This window comes from Colletotrichum fructicola (genome assembly GCF_000319635.2).
Source record: "Colletotrichum fructicola Nara gc5 chromosome Unknown KSG_Nara_v1_contig07, whole genome shotgun sequence".
In the NCBI taxonomy this organism is placed as follows: Eukaryota; Fungi; Ascomycota; class Sordariomycetes; order Glomerellales; family Glomerellaceae; genus Colletotrichum; species Colletotrichum fructicola.
This window is the reverse complement of record NW_027094057.1, coordinates 1,396,876-1,412,638: the sequence shown is the minus strand read 5'-3', so window position 1 is coordinate 1,412,638 and position 15,763 is coordinate 1,396,876. Positions and strand designations below refer to the sequence as shown.

General features: G+C 49.8%; 6 protein-coding genes across 6 annotated transcripts; 4 read left to right on the top strand and 2 right to left on the bottom strand.

Moving 5' to 3' along the window:
- Positions 1–625: 625 nt before the first annotated feature.
- Positions 626–1,804, bottom strand: CGGC5_v012098 (Uncharacterized protein; the record flags this gene model as incomplete). Its single annotated transcript, XM_032030913.1, has 3 exons — positions 626–1,354; positions 1,416–1,707; positions 1,761–1,804. The coding sequence occupies 3 exons, from the start codon at positions 1,802–1,804 to the stop codon at positions 626–628; spliced, it is 1,065 nt and encodes a 354-aa protein (XP_031889726.1).
- An 826-nt stretch (positions 1,805–2,630) lies between these two features.
- trt14 (Isomerase trt14) lies at positions 2,631–3,116 on the top strand (the record flags this gene model as incomplete). The annotated part of the gene is made up of 2 exons (XM_032030912.1): positions 2,631–2,785; positions 2,855–3,116. The coding sequence occupies 2 exons, from the start codon at positions 2,631–2,633 to the stop codon at positions 3,114–3,116; spliced, it is 417 nt and encodes a 138-aa protein (XP_031889725.1).
- A 1,250-nt stretch (positions 3,117–4,366) lies between these two features.
- On the top strand, positions 4,367–6,373 carry CDKL4-0 (Cyclin-dependent kinase-like 4; the record flags this gene model as incomplete). The annotated part of the gene is made up of 5 exons (XM_032030911.2): positions 4,367–4,954; positions 5,012–5,876; positions 5,931–6,022; positions 6,243–6,298; positions 6,364–6,373. 5 exons carry the CDS (start codon positions 4,367–4,369, stop codon positions 6,371–6,373), a joined length of 1,611 nt encoding a protein of 536 aa, XP_031889720.2.
- Positions 6,374–6,531: 158 nt separating this feature from the next.
- Positions 6,532–7,543, top strand: CGGC5_v012095 (uncharacterized protein; the record flags this gene model as incomplete). The annotated part of the gene is made up of 2 exons (XM_032030910.2): positions 6,532–6,703; positions 6,777–7,543. 2 exons carry the CDS (start codon positions 6,532–6,534, stop codon positions 7,541–7,543), a joined length of 939 nt encoding a protein of 312 aa, XP_031889719.2.
- A 5,384-nt stretch (positions 7,544–12,927) lies between these two features.
- On the bottom strand, positions 12,928–13,552 carry RNF1-0 (Guanyl-specific ribonuclease F1; the record flags this gene model as incomplete). Its single annotated transcript, XM_032030908.1, has 2 exons — positions 12,928–13,154; positions 13,249–13,552. 2 exons carry the CDS (start codon positions 13,550–13,552, stop codon positions 12,928–12,930), a joined length of 531 nt encoding a protein of 176 aa, XP_031889721.1.
- A 1,228-nt stretch (positions 13,553–14,780) lies between these two features.
- Positions 14,781–15,708, top strand: CGGC5_v012093 (uncharacterized protein; the record flags this gene model as incomplete). The annotated part of the gene is made up of 2 exons (XM_032030906.1): positions 14,781–15,132; positions 15,266–15,708. 2 exons carry the CDS (start codon positions 14,781–14,783, stop codon positions 15,706–15,708), a joined length of 795 nt encoding a protein of 264 aa, XP_031889919.1.
- Between the last annotated feature and the right edge of the window lie 55 nt (positions 15,709–15,763).

Below are 15,763 nucleotides of genomic sequence, written 5' to 3'. Positions count from 1 at the left end.
TCCGAATGGTTGGAAAAAAGCAGGGATTAGTTAGATGAAGTGTATTGACAGGTTAGACAGAAAGACGATTTGCATTTTGTTTTGAAATGAGAACCCCTTGAACTGATTGAACTGATATACTTCTATCCCGGTTCCAAAATTGGAAACAGCAGCCAGTGGGGGCGATGTGCCAGCACAGGCATCAACCACCTCGTCCTTCCACTCACAGCTTGGCGTCAGGATCAATCGTCCACGAATACCACTCATTGGTCACCGTACCTCCCTGCTTGTTATCAATGCCACCGCAGTTGCAGCTGTCGACGAGCACCCCCAAGTACCGCCGGCACTTGTTGTAGTCCCATTTCCATTCACAGCCTTCTGCGATCATAGTAGCCAGCAAAGGTATTCCGGCATTTTACCCAACCTACAATGTTAAAAAGTACAATTCAATGTTTATAGCTGGAGGTGTCATGCTAAATGAGATTATGATGAGATCGATTGAAAAGCTTGAGCTGCGTGCGCTACTATTTACCAGAAAGGGTACTTGAACATGGCGACCGAAAGTCATAATTAGAACATTTCGTAGATTTGACGTCTGCAAAATTCGTATTTCAGCCCCAAGGACAAAGACTGATACCACACTCCTTTACTTCATCCTGTTTACTCCATTTGCTTCACCAAACACCAACCGAAACTCGTCGATGAATGTTGCCTCCCAATCCACCGCCGTCTTCTTCGGCCTCCACCCAATCTCCCTTGAGAGATTTGCAGCTACCAACGATTCTGAACCAAAGACAATCTCGGCCCAGTTCATATCCCCGTGAAACTGATCACGGGCAATGCTTTCGAGTGAGATTGATGAGACCTTGGTGGTTTTGAGCGCTCCTAGCTTCAACCCGGCTCTTCCGATGTTGTCAGCAATTTCGGCGAAGCTACTACTCCCAATCTCGGCAAAGAAGATGGCTCGGTCGTGAGGGGAAATCTTCCCGGCAATGGCGCTGGCAACAACAGTCTCATAGAGCGCCGCCAGATCTTCCACGTGAACATAGCTCCATCGCCCTGCACCTTCACCAATATACCGGGATTCGCCATTGGCCAGGGCCAAGCGCATAAGCATGGGCAACTGGCCATTGGAGAGTGTCCTAAAGAAGCCAGTCCCGATGCCGAAAACGAGAGGCGGCCAGATGGAGTACGTGTCTACTCCCAATCGCTTGCCGGTCTCAGCGACAAAGATGTCAACTGAACGATTTTGATAGGGTTCTTGGAGGTCAAGAGATTTCTCGTAGCTGAAGATGTCTTCTTTGTCGTCGAAGACCCGAGTTCCACGGTACTTCTTCGTGATGGGGAAGTCAGCAACGTTGCTGGTTCCGGAAGTCTAATCATGTTAGTTTACCCAGTTTCATTGATAAAATGAGTGATTTGAGAGGCGCCCTCACGTGGATGAAGATGCCAGTCTTTCCCGTCTTGGCCTTTCGGTCATGTAGACCCTGAAGCATAGCCTCTGCTGAAGCTTTGTGAAAGCTGTTGGCGATATGGATGATAACATCGTGATCAGCCGCTGCTTGTCGAATGATTTCAGTGTCGTCCAAGCCGTTGAATATTATTGATTGGATGCCCTTCTCAGCGAGGATGTCGGCTTGGCTCTGATGCCGAATCAGGGCGCTGAAAGAGAGGGAGATTATCCCTGGAACCGTCGAATTCAGCAACTGGGTTAACACAGTGCCACCGCTTGAGTCATGTTAGCGGACTGCGAGAAAATAAGACTGAGTCTTGGACCTCACATGTAACCTGTTGCGCCAGTAATGAGGAGCTTCTGGGAAGGCATGATGTCTAGGTTGCTGTGGGCGATGCAGGATTTCCTCGAGTGAAGAAGATATTTTGTAAAAGCTCACGTTCCGAAAAAGAAGAACTCTGAAAACTCTTCTAAGTACAAAATCGACCTTGCTTATCATCAATGTAATCTTACCTGCAACTGAGGATAGCCATCTTTTAAGTGCTATGCGTCGTGGAAAACTTCAGAGCAAAGCCTGGACATTCGCGAATTACAAATCAACCCAACCTCAAAACCCTGAAGATCATCTTGACGATTTGACTTCCAAGTCCGCAATTCCGCCATGTCCAAGGCGCAGTCCGCAAGTGTGCAGAAGTGCGTCTCTTGGCTAAACGCGCGCGACGCGCGGATTGCGGTTGCGAAGCTATCGTGGGCATGTGCCGAGCTCAATTTTGGGACCGGTCGGTATTGGCCCATTGGCCATCAATTAGCTGTTATTCGACTACCGGCGCTGCTATGAACTAGGCCTGGCAAGGATTTAAGCCAATGGCAAAGCTGTGTTACGGTCAAGGCGTCGACTTCAGCAAGGTGATTGGTTGAGTTCGGAAACCGAAAGCGAGCGCGGGAACTGCTGAGTAACAGCGAAAGTAATGAATGCTCCGCAAGTATTCTGACAAAGCAGGGCGGACTTTCGATTTCAAACGACGATGCACTGGTCAAGCTGCCGCGTCTCGTGTTTGTTGCCTACTATGTGTAGACCTAGACGCGAAATACTTAAATGGGCGTCGTCCAGCTATGTCTTGGTTCGAAGATTGCCCAGCCTTATCAACAATTCACCCATCCACTACTCAACAATTTAACCTATCTCCCGAAACCAGTCATGTCTATGAAGGAAACCCTCGAGTCCACTGCCTCTGGCTGGCTCTCAGACTTGGAGAGCCGCTCTATCGAAAACGTTGTTTCCAAATGGACTGAAGACATTCACTACGCGGTTCATCCGGATACAAACGGCATCTACCCAATGAATAGAGAACAGTGAGTGCCCGGTCGGGAATCCGAATCCTAGCATCTTCCAATAAAGAGTTTAACTGACATTGCGTCCAGATTCCGGACCAACGACCGTGCAGCCAACATCTTCAAGCACTTGAAGTCATTCAAAATCACTATCAATGAGATGTTCACCGATGTGGAGAAGAGAACGGTGACCATGGTGTGCACTAGCAAGGGTGAGACGGCGGCTGGGTCGTACGGCACTGATTGCCTGTTTGTGGCGACAATGACAGAGGATGGCAAGAAGATTCAGAAGCTGTCTGAGTGGATTGACTTTCAGAAAAGCCAAGGTGCACTCAGCAAGGTCACAAACTAAGCCGGTTGTCTCTAGTCTAAGTAGACTACATGACGGTGAAAGCTTAAAAGACACTGAGCTGGTTCTACCTGAAGAACTGCTGTGTGATGAGATGATTCACCAAACGCATCTCAAGTACCCCCGGTCCCATTCCGTACTAGGTACCGTTGTCAAATAGAGCTTTGATATCGTAGATTGAGAGTGCTGACACTTCCAGTTGTGGGACTACTTATGTCTGAATAAAGGTTTCGAGACCATTCGTTAAGACTGGCATGTAGATTTCTAGCGTCAATGAATTGAATCCCTAGTTCCTACCAGCGAATTGACGAGACTCACAATACTACTCACTTGAAACGAGTGGAGCTCTACCAATAGAGTTGGAGAAGTCGTTAAACTGGTTTGTACCGTCAAGAGACATAGATGAGTCACGAGGAGACCTTTTGAGGCGTCGGCACGTTCGCAATCTCTTTCTTTTTTAGAGTCATGAATGCAAAGCCGAAGTTACCCGCTTTCTGCACTTTCCAAGACTGCAGTCGATGGCGTTGGATGTGGGTGTGTTTGCGACAAGTCAAAATCAGGCTAGCCAACAGGAAGCCAACCCATACCACCATCAAGACCTTAGTAAGGCTGGAATATATGGAGCTTCACGATTAGTTTCCTGTAAAATGTGACCGAATATGCAAGGTCCTTACTAGAGCGGGGCGCTGCAATCTTCGATTCGCCGAACCAGGGGTGCCGGCGAGTAAAGGCAATCACGACTGAACATTGGCTCGCATATCAAGCGATGCAACGCCAGGTCCGAGATATCAATATTTCAACGCAACGAATCATTGCTTAGAATAGTCTGTTTAGGCAATTTTTGCGGGTCTGTGTCGGGGGCTGACAGCTCATCCTTTTGTTGAAAAGGTGCCGCCATGCTCTTGCTTGATCCTCATTCCACAGATTTCTCTAGTCAATACATACGCAAAGCTTTGGCATGCCGAGTGTGGTTATTGTACCTTCGCCTATCCTTTATCTTTGCCCACGTTGAATTTTAAGAAATTATTTCAACCCCCGAGGCGGCAATCACAACGAATACCTGAAGACACAAGGTAGGTCGGGCTCCACGCGGACAGATTACTGCCAGAAAGGAAATCGGTCAGGTTTAGGACATGCATCATATTCCTGAAGGTCAACTAATGGATTTGGATGAAGACAATCTTAGCTTTCTTTCGTCGAAGGTCCTGGCCAGGGACTTATGAACAAACACATTGCATGCTAAGAGACCAACAATGAGCTTTCAAGCCAAAATTCGCAGAAGCATCGTGAGGGCAGTAGACGACAAGGAATTCCTACCAAACGATGCAATCGAAACGCTTACCAGCCCTGAGGAGGTTCGACCTTATCTTGAAGGCAACAGACAGCGTCTGCAGGGCGTCGCCGTCGGATCCCTGGTGGCGTACGTCACCAACCCGACCAGCCCAGCTAAAAGATTGTTTCTCACCTTAGTCTTCTGCGGGTGTTTGGATTACCTGGTTTTGCTCCGACAAGCCGGCTTCTACGACATTGACCTGCCAATCGAGAAGGAGTATGACGACACCAATTACCGTTACGATGTTTACACCAAGAATACAAGACAGTCTCAGGAAAGTCGTCGAAAACTGTGGAAAGTCTTTCACCAGTGGGCAGACAGTTCACAGGTAGAGTCTTTCTACAGCAAGCAATGGTGTTTCATGGCACCTATTTTCGTTTCCAACGTCTTCGACTACCAGCTTTCGCCTAACTGCCCTCTTCCAATAATCTACAAGTCGAGTGCTAGCCAGAAAACGGGACTCTCAGGTGTTGTCCTCAGTGTGAAAATTCACGAAGCACATATACGGGTATGAATCCTATTCCATGGGAATTTGGCTCCTCTCACACACATCACCCTACTTTAGGAAGAATACAGAGGCAAAAGAGTAGCTTCCAAAGTGATGCATCCCGACAACGAAGATTACTATGCTCAGGAGGCCAGAGCTCTACGCATAATCTGCGATCTGGGGCATCCTCGATTGATAGAGCCTTTGGCAGCCTACACCAGGGGCGAGCAGGCCGGATTCTTCTTTCCGTGGGCAGGCGGTGGGAACTTGGAGGAGTACTGGCAAAAGCACGCTCCGCCTGTAGGAGGCGCTGGCATTCGATGGGTTCTCGACCAGCTCTATGGCTTGTGCGACGCTACGGAAGCGCTTCACCAGGAAAATTGCCGCCATACTGATCTCAAACCCCAAAACATTCTCTTGTTCCATGAAGGCAAGTCCCCTGGAACACTGCGTATCGCCGATGTCGGCCTCGCCAAAATACATACAGATCAAACAGAACAGCGACAGACACTTGACATCATCACTAGTGCAAGAACAGGTTCAACGCGGTATCAGGCCCCTGAATTACAACCACCAGTCGAACAGCTATCTCGCGTCTTCGACGTCTGGTGTCTTGGATGCGTTTTCCTTGAGTTCCTGGTATGGACAGTCTACGGACAGGGTGGACTGGCAAGCTTCTGGCAAAACAGCACACACTTCTGGGAGGGGACCCGGGAGAACTACCGCCAGCACCGGAAAGTAAAAGAACAGATTTCCATGATGTGGACTACTTTGAGCAGTAGAGGCACCAAAAATGCCTTACTGGATTGTTTGGAACTGGTCGCGAAGAGAATGCTTGAGCCAGATTACAGGTATAGGATGGATGCAACAGAAACTCGTCTTGAGCTGCAAAGGATCCGCGACAGGGGATCCCGAGACAACAGCTACCTTGCAGTACCTCCTGGTCTGGATTACACTATGAGAAGGTCTTGAAACGTAACTAATGCGAGATATGTAGAATTGGAGGTCGCCCATACACGTAGCCCCGGCATTGATAGTATGAATACGGAACAGCTTGAAGTTTTCTGGGCATCCATGCGTGAGCAAGAAGTGAGTCAAGTTGCTTCTAACACCACATGTACCTCACCATTCAAGTACGTAGGCTGACTTGCTGTGTTCAGTATGTTCGTAACCATAAATCTATGTGTCAATGGGATTAAGAAGCGCTGATAACATGCACAGAATGTTGTCACCCCAAGTCTATTCTCATAGAGCTCTTATGAGTTGTATGCCACGGTATCAGCCAGAGGTCGCTAACCATTTGCCATAGGTGGTCAGCAAAAGCCGCGGAATCTCCAATGCGCAGATTGCTAATGTTCACAGTCTGTGCGTATTAGATTTCCTCTGGCAGGACAGGATTAGCATCAACTAACAGAAGTGTTGTGCAACAGGAGGCTATGAAGCTGGACGATCATTGGGTAGCGCGTATCGACAACCGGTTCGCTCGAAGCCTCTTCAACGTCAATCGCAGTGAAACACCTCCAGCTTTAACGCCATGGTCGGATTTATGCCCTACATGTTGCCATGTTGGGGATATCAACTTCATATTGTGCAGCAAAATGGAAAATATTGCAAAACGATCCAAAGCTTGTGCTCTTTGCGAGATGCTATACCAGTCCGCAAAAGAAGCTGGCCTAAGCGACAGCGATACTCTCAAATGTCGTCGAGTTGAGTCGACCATCATGATAGAGCCACATGGCGCCACTCTATTATCAATTTTTGCTGACCCGAGTAAGTTGTCCTTATGTGGGCATTTACTGTGTTGAAACACATCGCATGACGCGACCTCTTACGTATTTCTTAGAGAATCCCGAATTCTGGGTAGACCATACGCAAATTGGTCATGCTCAGCTCTCCCAACCACTGAGTGACTTCCAAATGACCCTTTTTAAGGAGTGGTTACGCGTTTGCGACGAAGAGCACAATCACCGGTTTAAGTTAGAAGTCGAGCTTCCAACTCGCGTTCTTGATGTCGGTACCAACGAACAACCCAAACTGTGTCTCCATGAGGAGCAGAAACCAATGTTAGGTCAATATGTTGCGTTGAGTCATTGCTGGGGCACAGCGCAGTCTTTCAGTACCCTAAGAAGCAACGTTGTCAAGTTCAGACAATATATTGCATTCGAAGATCTCCCAAAAACCTTCAAAGATGCCATTGAAATCACCAGGAAACTGGAATTTCGGTATCTTTGGATAGACTCCCTTTGCATCGTCCAAGACGATCCCATGGACTGGGAGCGGGAAGCTGCCTCTATGGAACATGTTTTCAGTTCCGCGAGCGTTACAATTGCTGCAAGTTCGGCTAGGTCATCTTTGGAAGGGTTCTTACCGACCAGAAAAGAGCAACAATCGTTTATCACCATCAAGACACCATCTGGTGGAACAGTCTTCATCCGCAAGTCGATCGATAACTTTCGTCGCGATGTAGAGGAGTCTGTCCTGAATCAGCGAGGCTGGGTTTTGCAAGAGAGAGCACTTGCACGGCGCACTATTCATTTTACTTCCTCTCAAGTCTACTGGGAGTGTGGAAGTGGCATCCACTGCGAGTCCATGATGAAATTAGTCAAGTAGGTCTTTAATCCAGGTCCCATCCGGATTTTTGTATCAGATCCTAACATGTTATACTAGCCGCAAGGCTGCTTTTCTGGGAGATTCCGACTTCCCAAACTCTGCTCTTGCTTATTTCAAGGGCGCAAGGATACTTCTTTTTCAGAGTCTCTACAAGACATACTCCACACTTGGCTTCAGCCATGCGACTGATCGCTCCATAGCAATCCGAGGCTTGGAGGAAAGGCTTCTCAAGGCATTCGGGACAAAAGGTGGATTTGGAGTATTCGAGCGATATCTGCACAGGAGCCTCCTTTGGAAACGGCGAGAAGGGTCAGCTCTGATTCCGGTCGCACATGATACGAATGGACATGTACCGTCGTGGTCCTGGATGTCGTGCAGTGGTCCGATTTCTTTTTTGGAAGCGCCGTTTGATGGTGTCGACTGGAGAAACAACATCACCGCGCTTTTCAGCAGTAGAAGCGGACGAAAACAGCATTGGAAGACCGGCCAGAGTGATAGCTTTGCTTATGCGCTGCGAGGTAAAATGAGGAAGCTAAGAGTCACGGCGACGAAGCTGGAAGAAAGAGCAATATTCGATCAGACAGATGAGGAAGTAGACGTAGATCTCAGATGCATTGTTCTTGGGGAGGAGAAGATGGCAAGTTCAACTGGGAGTGCCTACTCTTACGTTCTGTTCATAAAGCCGGTTTCGTCCGGACAAGGCGCAAATTACAACAGGGTGGGAGTGGGAAGGTTGCTATCTGACGATATATCAGAAGATGAGGGAGTTGAAGTATTCGTATTATAGCCCGTTTCCAATTTGTATGTTATGTTCAATCTCGCGCCGCGCTTCCCGACTCTTCCTTCCTTTCTCCTCGTATAGTACGAAATCAACCGCGGCGTGTTAAAACCAGCAGGAAGGTTGTTCGGTCAAATTTTATGATGGCCGCCACATTTTATCGGCTAGGTCGCCTTTTGCCGATGTTCTGGCAGAGTTTGGTACTCCCTGCCACACTCCTTACGCCAGAACTTCGTAAAAATGACCAGACAATGACAAAAGGATAACCTTGTTGAGAGATCAATCAACCTAGAGAAACCCAAAACATCATCAGTTGTGATCCTCAGTAGACTTTGCGAGCTCATGTCAAAGGTTCTATATTACCTTTATTACGCAGTGCTAGCCAGGTCCTTTACCGACGCCTTCTCTTCTGGTGAGCAACTCTGTTTGACTTGAATGATGTACAGACTATGCCTCATCTCTACTGTAAAGTTATCGGGCCCCAGGGAATTCGTGAGAACATCCAACAGATCCGTTGAGCTGACAAGATTTGAATGTACCTCAAAAATGGTGTTTTCGTTGTTGTTCGCATCTTGTTTTGAGTTGGCTAGGTTTGACGGACCTTCAGCAGATGCCATCGTGGGAGATTCTTGATACAGTATGCAAACTTCACTTTTCTGACTACCTCCATGCGGAGTATTTAAACTCATATAACACATTGATAAAAGTGGCATCGCCGCAAAGAGCTGGTGCCCTACGCGTAATCTCTATCTGCCCAAACTTCTATGCCGGTTGCCTGGCAGGAGTGATCGAAAGCAGCCTTACTAGAAAATAGAAAAAGATGCTTGCACATGGCCTGGCATCACACCAACTATACTGCACAAGACGACGTCTTGGCATTCTAGCCTGCAATAAAAATGCACATGCTGACCACCCTCACCCAGCTTGCATATGGAATTCTATAAAATTGGATCAGGCTGGCTCCCACAAGATGAGACACACCTTTCGTTGAACTTCTCAGCTTCCGATAGGCATCGCATCCTAGCTCGGCGCATGAGTGCGCCGCTCTTTAGGTCTTCTAGACAGGCTTACCGTGAATCGATAGCCCAAGAGAAGGTAGGTGCGAGACAGTGTATCATTCGTTGAATCTACAAGCCTCACCATTTGACCTGACTTCACCGAGCTCCAGAGACTAAGCCACCACTATGGGGAGGCAAATTACCATGAGCCCCTAAGTCCAGCCAGCTTTGAGTACTAGTGGTGCTGGGGAAAGCTTTCTCAGTCGATGGCCTCAGTCTGGATATGTTCTCATGTCAACGCAGTGATTTGAAGCCTTAATAGTTGGCTGAACATCTGCCGCAGCATAGACCAGTCGGGTAGACCGGCTTAAATAGAGCAAGATTTCGTCTTTTCGAATGATTTGGTGTGATTCGACAAGACACGCTGAGAGAGAACGCTGCTCATTAGCGCAACTGCTGCCATAGGTACGAGGTTTTCGATTGCGAAGGCCGATATTGCCACACAGTCTCCAATCATCGAGGTCTCCAGCAAGTTCGAGTCTTCTGACAACAAAGCATCCATGATGACCGAACATGGACCTTCCAATTCTTCCCCCCGCAATAACGATGTCTCCGACCTGAGAAGCGACCATCCGACCAAGTCAACAAGTCTGGCATCCCTTGAACACGCTCGAACCTTTCCTATTATAAGCAATAGAAGCAGGATATCTCATGCATCGGGCTGGAACAACGAGTTATTGTTCCACTCTGGAAATATCGTAGAAAGGCCCACCGAGACGAATATCTCTGGCGCCAATAAAGATACAGATTCTGGCTACTCAGAAGATATCTCTGTGGACAGCCTGGACCACAGAACATATCTATTACGCCTTCCGATTCTCACCGCCCGAAGCGTCGCGAATTGTATACGGAGTTCCATTAAAAAGTCAATCGCAGACGACCACGATTTTCTCCCTCACAGCATGCTCTGCACAATCATTACTGCTAATGTGGTTTCCAGACTGTTGAAAAGCACATTCAAAGACTTTGATAGCTTAAGAATAGCCGCCTTGACAGAAATGATCGTAGGGCAAAGCTACGGGCCAGGAAAACAACGGAATTCTACGAGGCGAAAGATCTTTGCCATTCTTATCATGATGAACAAGGTATCTTTTATCGTCGACTTTATCGATAACCAAGTCACGGATAGCCACCTTCCCCTGAAGGTGCATAGACCAAAAGTCGATAAGTTCAATGCCGAAGTCGAATTGTGTCGAAGGTCTCAACTTGTTGACTCGGACTTCGAAACATTGGAACCTTTAAAACTTTCGACATCCTGGTCTTTCAACGACATGGAAGATTTCGAGTCACGACAGAAAACGATTTGCATCCCATTATTCGAACTGCCGTGCGAGGAGATTCAATTCTACGACTTCAGAAACAGGCCGGTCCTTCCATTTCTATCGTACGAGTCACGAAAGGTCGGGGGTTACGGGACCGTGAGGAAAGCGAGAATTCATGAAGCTCATTACAGCCATATTCAAGACTGCAAGGTATGCCAAGCCAATTAGCTCCCAGATGCTGAAGCTGACAGTCTTCAATAGACAAGGAACAGGACTCTTAGAGAATTTGCAATCAAGGAATTACACACCGAGTCCAAGGAAGCTTACGACCAAGAGATGGAGCTGTTCAGAAAGATCGGAGCTCGGAGCGAAAGCGAATCTCCGAGACATCTCATTCAACTACAATTCAGTTATCTCTACGGCGACCGCTATTTCCTTGTCTTTCCATGGGCAGATGGAAACCTTCGAGAATTTTGGGCTAAGCATCATGATTACCATCTCAGGAAAGACAAGGACATAGTGTGGTTCTTTCGTCAGTGCAAGGGCCTTGCAAGGGCCTTGCAGAAAGTTCACATCTTGACTAGCCTCTCAGATGCCTCGAAGGCGGACTTCAAGGTTGCATTGGGCAATCTCACCCATGGGAAGCTCAAGAGATGGGGGCGTCATGGAGATATCAAGCCTGAGAACATTCTATGGTTCGAAAAATACGACGAGATGGAAGATTTCTTGGTCATTTCGGACTTTGGTCTTACGAGCTTCAATACCACGACTTCCAGGTCAATAGTACGCCCTGAGTCAATCGCTGGCTATTCGGGTACTTATAGGCCTCCAGAACTTGATCTTGGAAAAGGGATCTCCCAGAGATACGATATATGGTCACTAGGATGCGTTTTCCTAGAGTTTGTTTCGTGGTTCCTTCTCGGACATGAAGCAACCAAGATAAGCTTCACTAATTCACGTGTGGAGGGTGATGACCATATCCAGCTCAAGCAGGACAAATTCTTCATCATCGAAGAGTCGTCAGAATCTTCTCCTAAGCTTGAAGCCAAGATCAAACCTTCAGTTCAAGAGGTAAGGCCTTTATTTCACACAATCACACCTAGATTCTCTATCTAAGGGGTCCACATAAGTTGCCGTTTAATCTCCCAATGTAAAAGCTCACCATCTCGCAGTGGATCATCCGGTTACGCAAACATGAAACTTGCACTGAGGAGCTACGCGACTTCCTGAGTTTCGTCGAATGTAGCATGCTGAGGCCCATCGCAAAGGAGCGGCCTGACTGTGGACTGATCATGACCGAGATCTCTAAACTCCTGGACACTTGCCAGCTTAAATTTGGCAGTAACACACAGGACGAAAATGACACTTGGGGTGTTACTAGACTCCAAGTTCAGAGTGCGGTATGTGTCCTATGTCAATCTCTTCATTATGTCTGTTGCACTTCCATGTACTCATACGGCGATTATAGTCTCCGCAATCGAATTGGGAACCTTCAGATGTTCCCTCTCGCCGTTCAACTATGCCAGCATACTCCTCGCAGCGAAGCAACGTCTCTACTTGGCCCACGTTGATGTCAAGCGTTGGAGATAGCTTCGTGAGTGACACACCACGTCGCCCGCTTTCACCTCTCTTGCCACTGCCCAGTCAAAAAGAGAGTCTCAAGGAGGTTGGATCACATTTGGGGAATGCCGTCATACAGCGAAGAGCATCCGAGTGCCAAGAAATGTCCTCCGAGAGTGCATGATCGGGCTCGACTTTCAAGGAATATGTCGATAGTTCATTTAAAGAAGCCCAACTATGATGAGAGAAAACATCAGCCGCAGAATTATGCGACAATGTCCTAGCTGTGTCTATAACTACTTATTGGAACTTCTACCGTACTGACGTTGTGCTTGGTTGTAAATGCCACTGGCATTAGGATAAGGTATCTTGGGGTTTCTTCACAAGCTTAGGCAACAACTCATAAGTCTGGACGCATGCGATGACATCTGTCGTCATTTAAATATAGGGGCTTTCACCCTGTTTTAACTCGGGTAAGTGTCACTGAAAGGAAATGGCCCCCATGGGAATTGGAAAAGGGAGATCTGTACGCAGCTTCATTACTGTGGATCTAGCTTAGACTTCCCAAACCTTCCAGCGGCCCATCTAGGCCCAGAACCCGCACACCGGCAAATTCCAGCTCAGTCGCCTCGGTAACTCTCAGGCCCAACATGTGCCCCGCCACCATTATTACTCCCTTTCTCTCTAGTCCATTAAGCCGGAAGTCTGTTTATTTTTTGGGTTTCATTAAGCGGTAAGGGCAAGCAGAGACAGCACAGGCAGTAGGACCCCAAATGAGCCTGAGGTAGTGATACTCGAGGCCGCCGAGCTACCACTGCCGCTGCTTGAAGAGCTCTCATTGCACGAGACAAAGCCGTTGCGCTGGACGGCGCCGGTGTGGGTCATTGCGCCGACAAAGACGCAGCTGCCCCGGTAGTCGGGGTCGAAGACCACACGGTCGGGGCCGGGTGCCCCTGCGCGAAGCGCGTTAGTCCCAACATATCGAATGCCAAGAGGTGGTGTTTGCGAGTCAAGGGATGCGGCGGTGTGTGTTGGTGGGAGACTTACTGCCAGTGTAGTTTCCAGACGAGATGATGGGGAACTCTTGGTAGGGGCCGGAGGTGTCGAAGGTGAGCCCCTCGCGGTTGTTGAAGCGGTGGGGGTACTCGCTGGTGCCGACCTGCTGGTTGTTGGCATAGAGGCGGCAGCCCTCGGCGACGGCCTCGTCGACCTGCTTGCGGGAGTACTTTGCGTCGCCGCAGCGGATGGAGCCGAGGCCGGTGGTGCCCTGGCGCTTTTCGAGGGCGATGGGGTTGGCGGCGGCGAGGACGGCGCAGAGGGCCACGGCGAGGGTGGATTTGAGGCTGACCATGGTGGGTGGGATGGGCGGGATGAGATTGGGGTGAGCTGTAGTCGATGCGACGGTCGATGTGGTGGATGAAGATGGTTTAATGAGTCGAGGTTGTTGAGAGGATAAGAGTGAGGCTCGCGACGGGGGGCGTTTGTTGCTGTAACGGATTTGAGACGCGCAGTGAGGGTGGATGGGTGAAAGAGAAGGGCCGGCCCGCGATTAATAAAACTGTCCGGCGGGTAGTCTTGACCGTCAATTGTGTTTCGAAAGATGGGAATGTTGTCCAAAGAAAAGAAAACCGAGAATAGACGCCAGAAAGAAAACAACAGATGGCGCCGAGAGGGTCGCCTAGAGCTTGGCCGGCGCAAGGTTCCCGTCCGCCAAGTGAGTTGCCGACCGTCGATGGCGTCTCGTTCAGCTGTCCTGGTCCCCTTGGACACTTGGAAGGCGCCCCCAAGACGGCGAGACGGGCCCCTCGGGTGCCTGACATGCGCTGGCTCCTGCCCGAAAATGTGTCAGAGGTTCCCTGACGAGCTGCGCTGAGTGAGGAACCGAAGCCAACATCACGTGTGGCGTCCTCTGCGCCAATCAAATGCTTTGAAATGTTGAAAAAACATAAGCTTAATCTTGAGGAGAGCCCGCCCGGACGCAGTGCCCCACTTTAATTACCGCCCCCCCTCTCGATTCTTTTGCGGAAGGGGCCGAGCAGCCGAACCGCCCAATGCAAAACACACAAACAACTCGATCGATGCACACAGAGACAAGACGAGAGACGTTGTTTGCATTCTGTGTCTGTGTCAGCAAATCAAAGCCACACCTGCGATCTTGGGGCTTGCGCGTCTCCCCTGTGCCACGACCTGTGCCGTGCCGTTGCATCCCGCCCGACTTATCCTGCGGTGCCACGGTGCCTGACGCGGAGCCCGGAGCGCGCCGGACCTTTGCCCTTGCCCAGTGCGATTCCATTCGCAGTCATTTGATTGGCAACGTGGGAAGCTGAGCCGAAATGAGGTAGATGCGGGGCCGTTGCACACAGTGTTTGCTGCGGAGACACGGTGCTTGGAGATCGACGTCAGTGAGGCCAATACGCCTCCACGTGGGCTGCCTTCCTCGTCTTCCAAGCTTTACGTGCATCTTCCACACGACCGTTAACACCACGTCACCGTTCTCAACCTCTTTCCATACTTCAACACCTCCTCACAGCCATTCCCCAACTCATCAACCACATAACCATTCAAACTCGAAGAAGAACATGGGCGTGAATAGTGCCATTGCGGGGCTCCCCGCCTACAAGGCCCTCGACGCCTACCTCACCACCGGCGGCGACAAAAAGGCCCTCGACGACACCATTCAGAAATACAACGACCTTGCCAAGGCTGCCGAGTCATCCCTCGAGGACTTCCTCTGGGACACGTACAACGCCATCTTCGCGACCGCCAAGCAGACGCCCCCGGAAAAGCAGGCGCCCCTCGTCGACTTCGTCCAGCGCCTGCGCGAGACCACCGTCACCGGCTCCGACGGCCAAGCGCTGCACTTGAGCGAAGGCGTCGTCTGGAAGGATTTGCCCACCTTTGGATGGGTTGCTCGCGATCTCTGGAACTTTGGTGCGTCCGCAATCTTCGAACTCCACGTTTCTTGATCTGCTGGTATCAGTGTTTTGATATCAACCTGCCTAATCGGGAAACGCTCAATGAGGCCTTTAATCTCTACATTTTGCATTCGCTAACAACACCGCAGACGTCACCGACGCATCCGCTTCAAAGGAGGATAAGGCATCCTGGGACAACCTCGCCGCCTTCCTCGCGCAACTCACCTCCCGCGCCTCCGTCTCCGAGGGCACCGCCGACCCCCTGGACTACTCCACCTACGGCCTGTGGGCCCTGCGCACCGCCTTCGAGGAGGAGCACCCCGCCGGCGCGGACAAGAGCGCCGCGCTGAGGCAGGCGTCGATCTGGATCAAGTACTCCGGCGAGACGCTGCAGAAGCTGGCCGCCCGCGACGCCAAGCTCGAGGCCAAGACGGGCAAGGCGGGCGGCAAGTTTGACGGGAAGGAGTGGAGGGGGTTCAACCAGGAGAGGTGGGGTGTCTGGACGGAGGCGTTTACGGCGGCGCAGAGTGAGGTTGCTGATGAGGAGGTGAAGGGGTTGGCTAAGGAGGCTGTTGGGATTATGAAGAAGTGAGGATGGATGAGATGATGAAAATGATATGAGATTAATGACGACAATAGACAAAGAA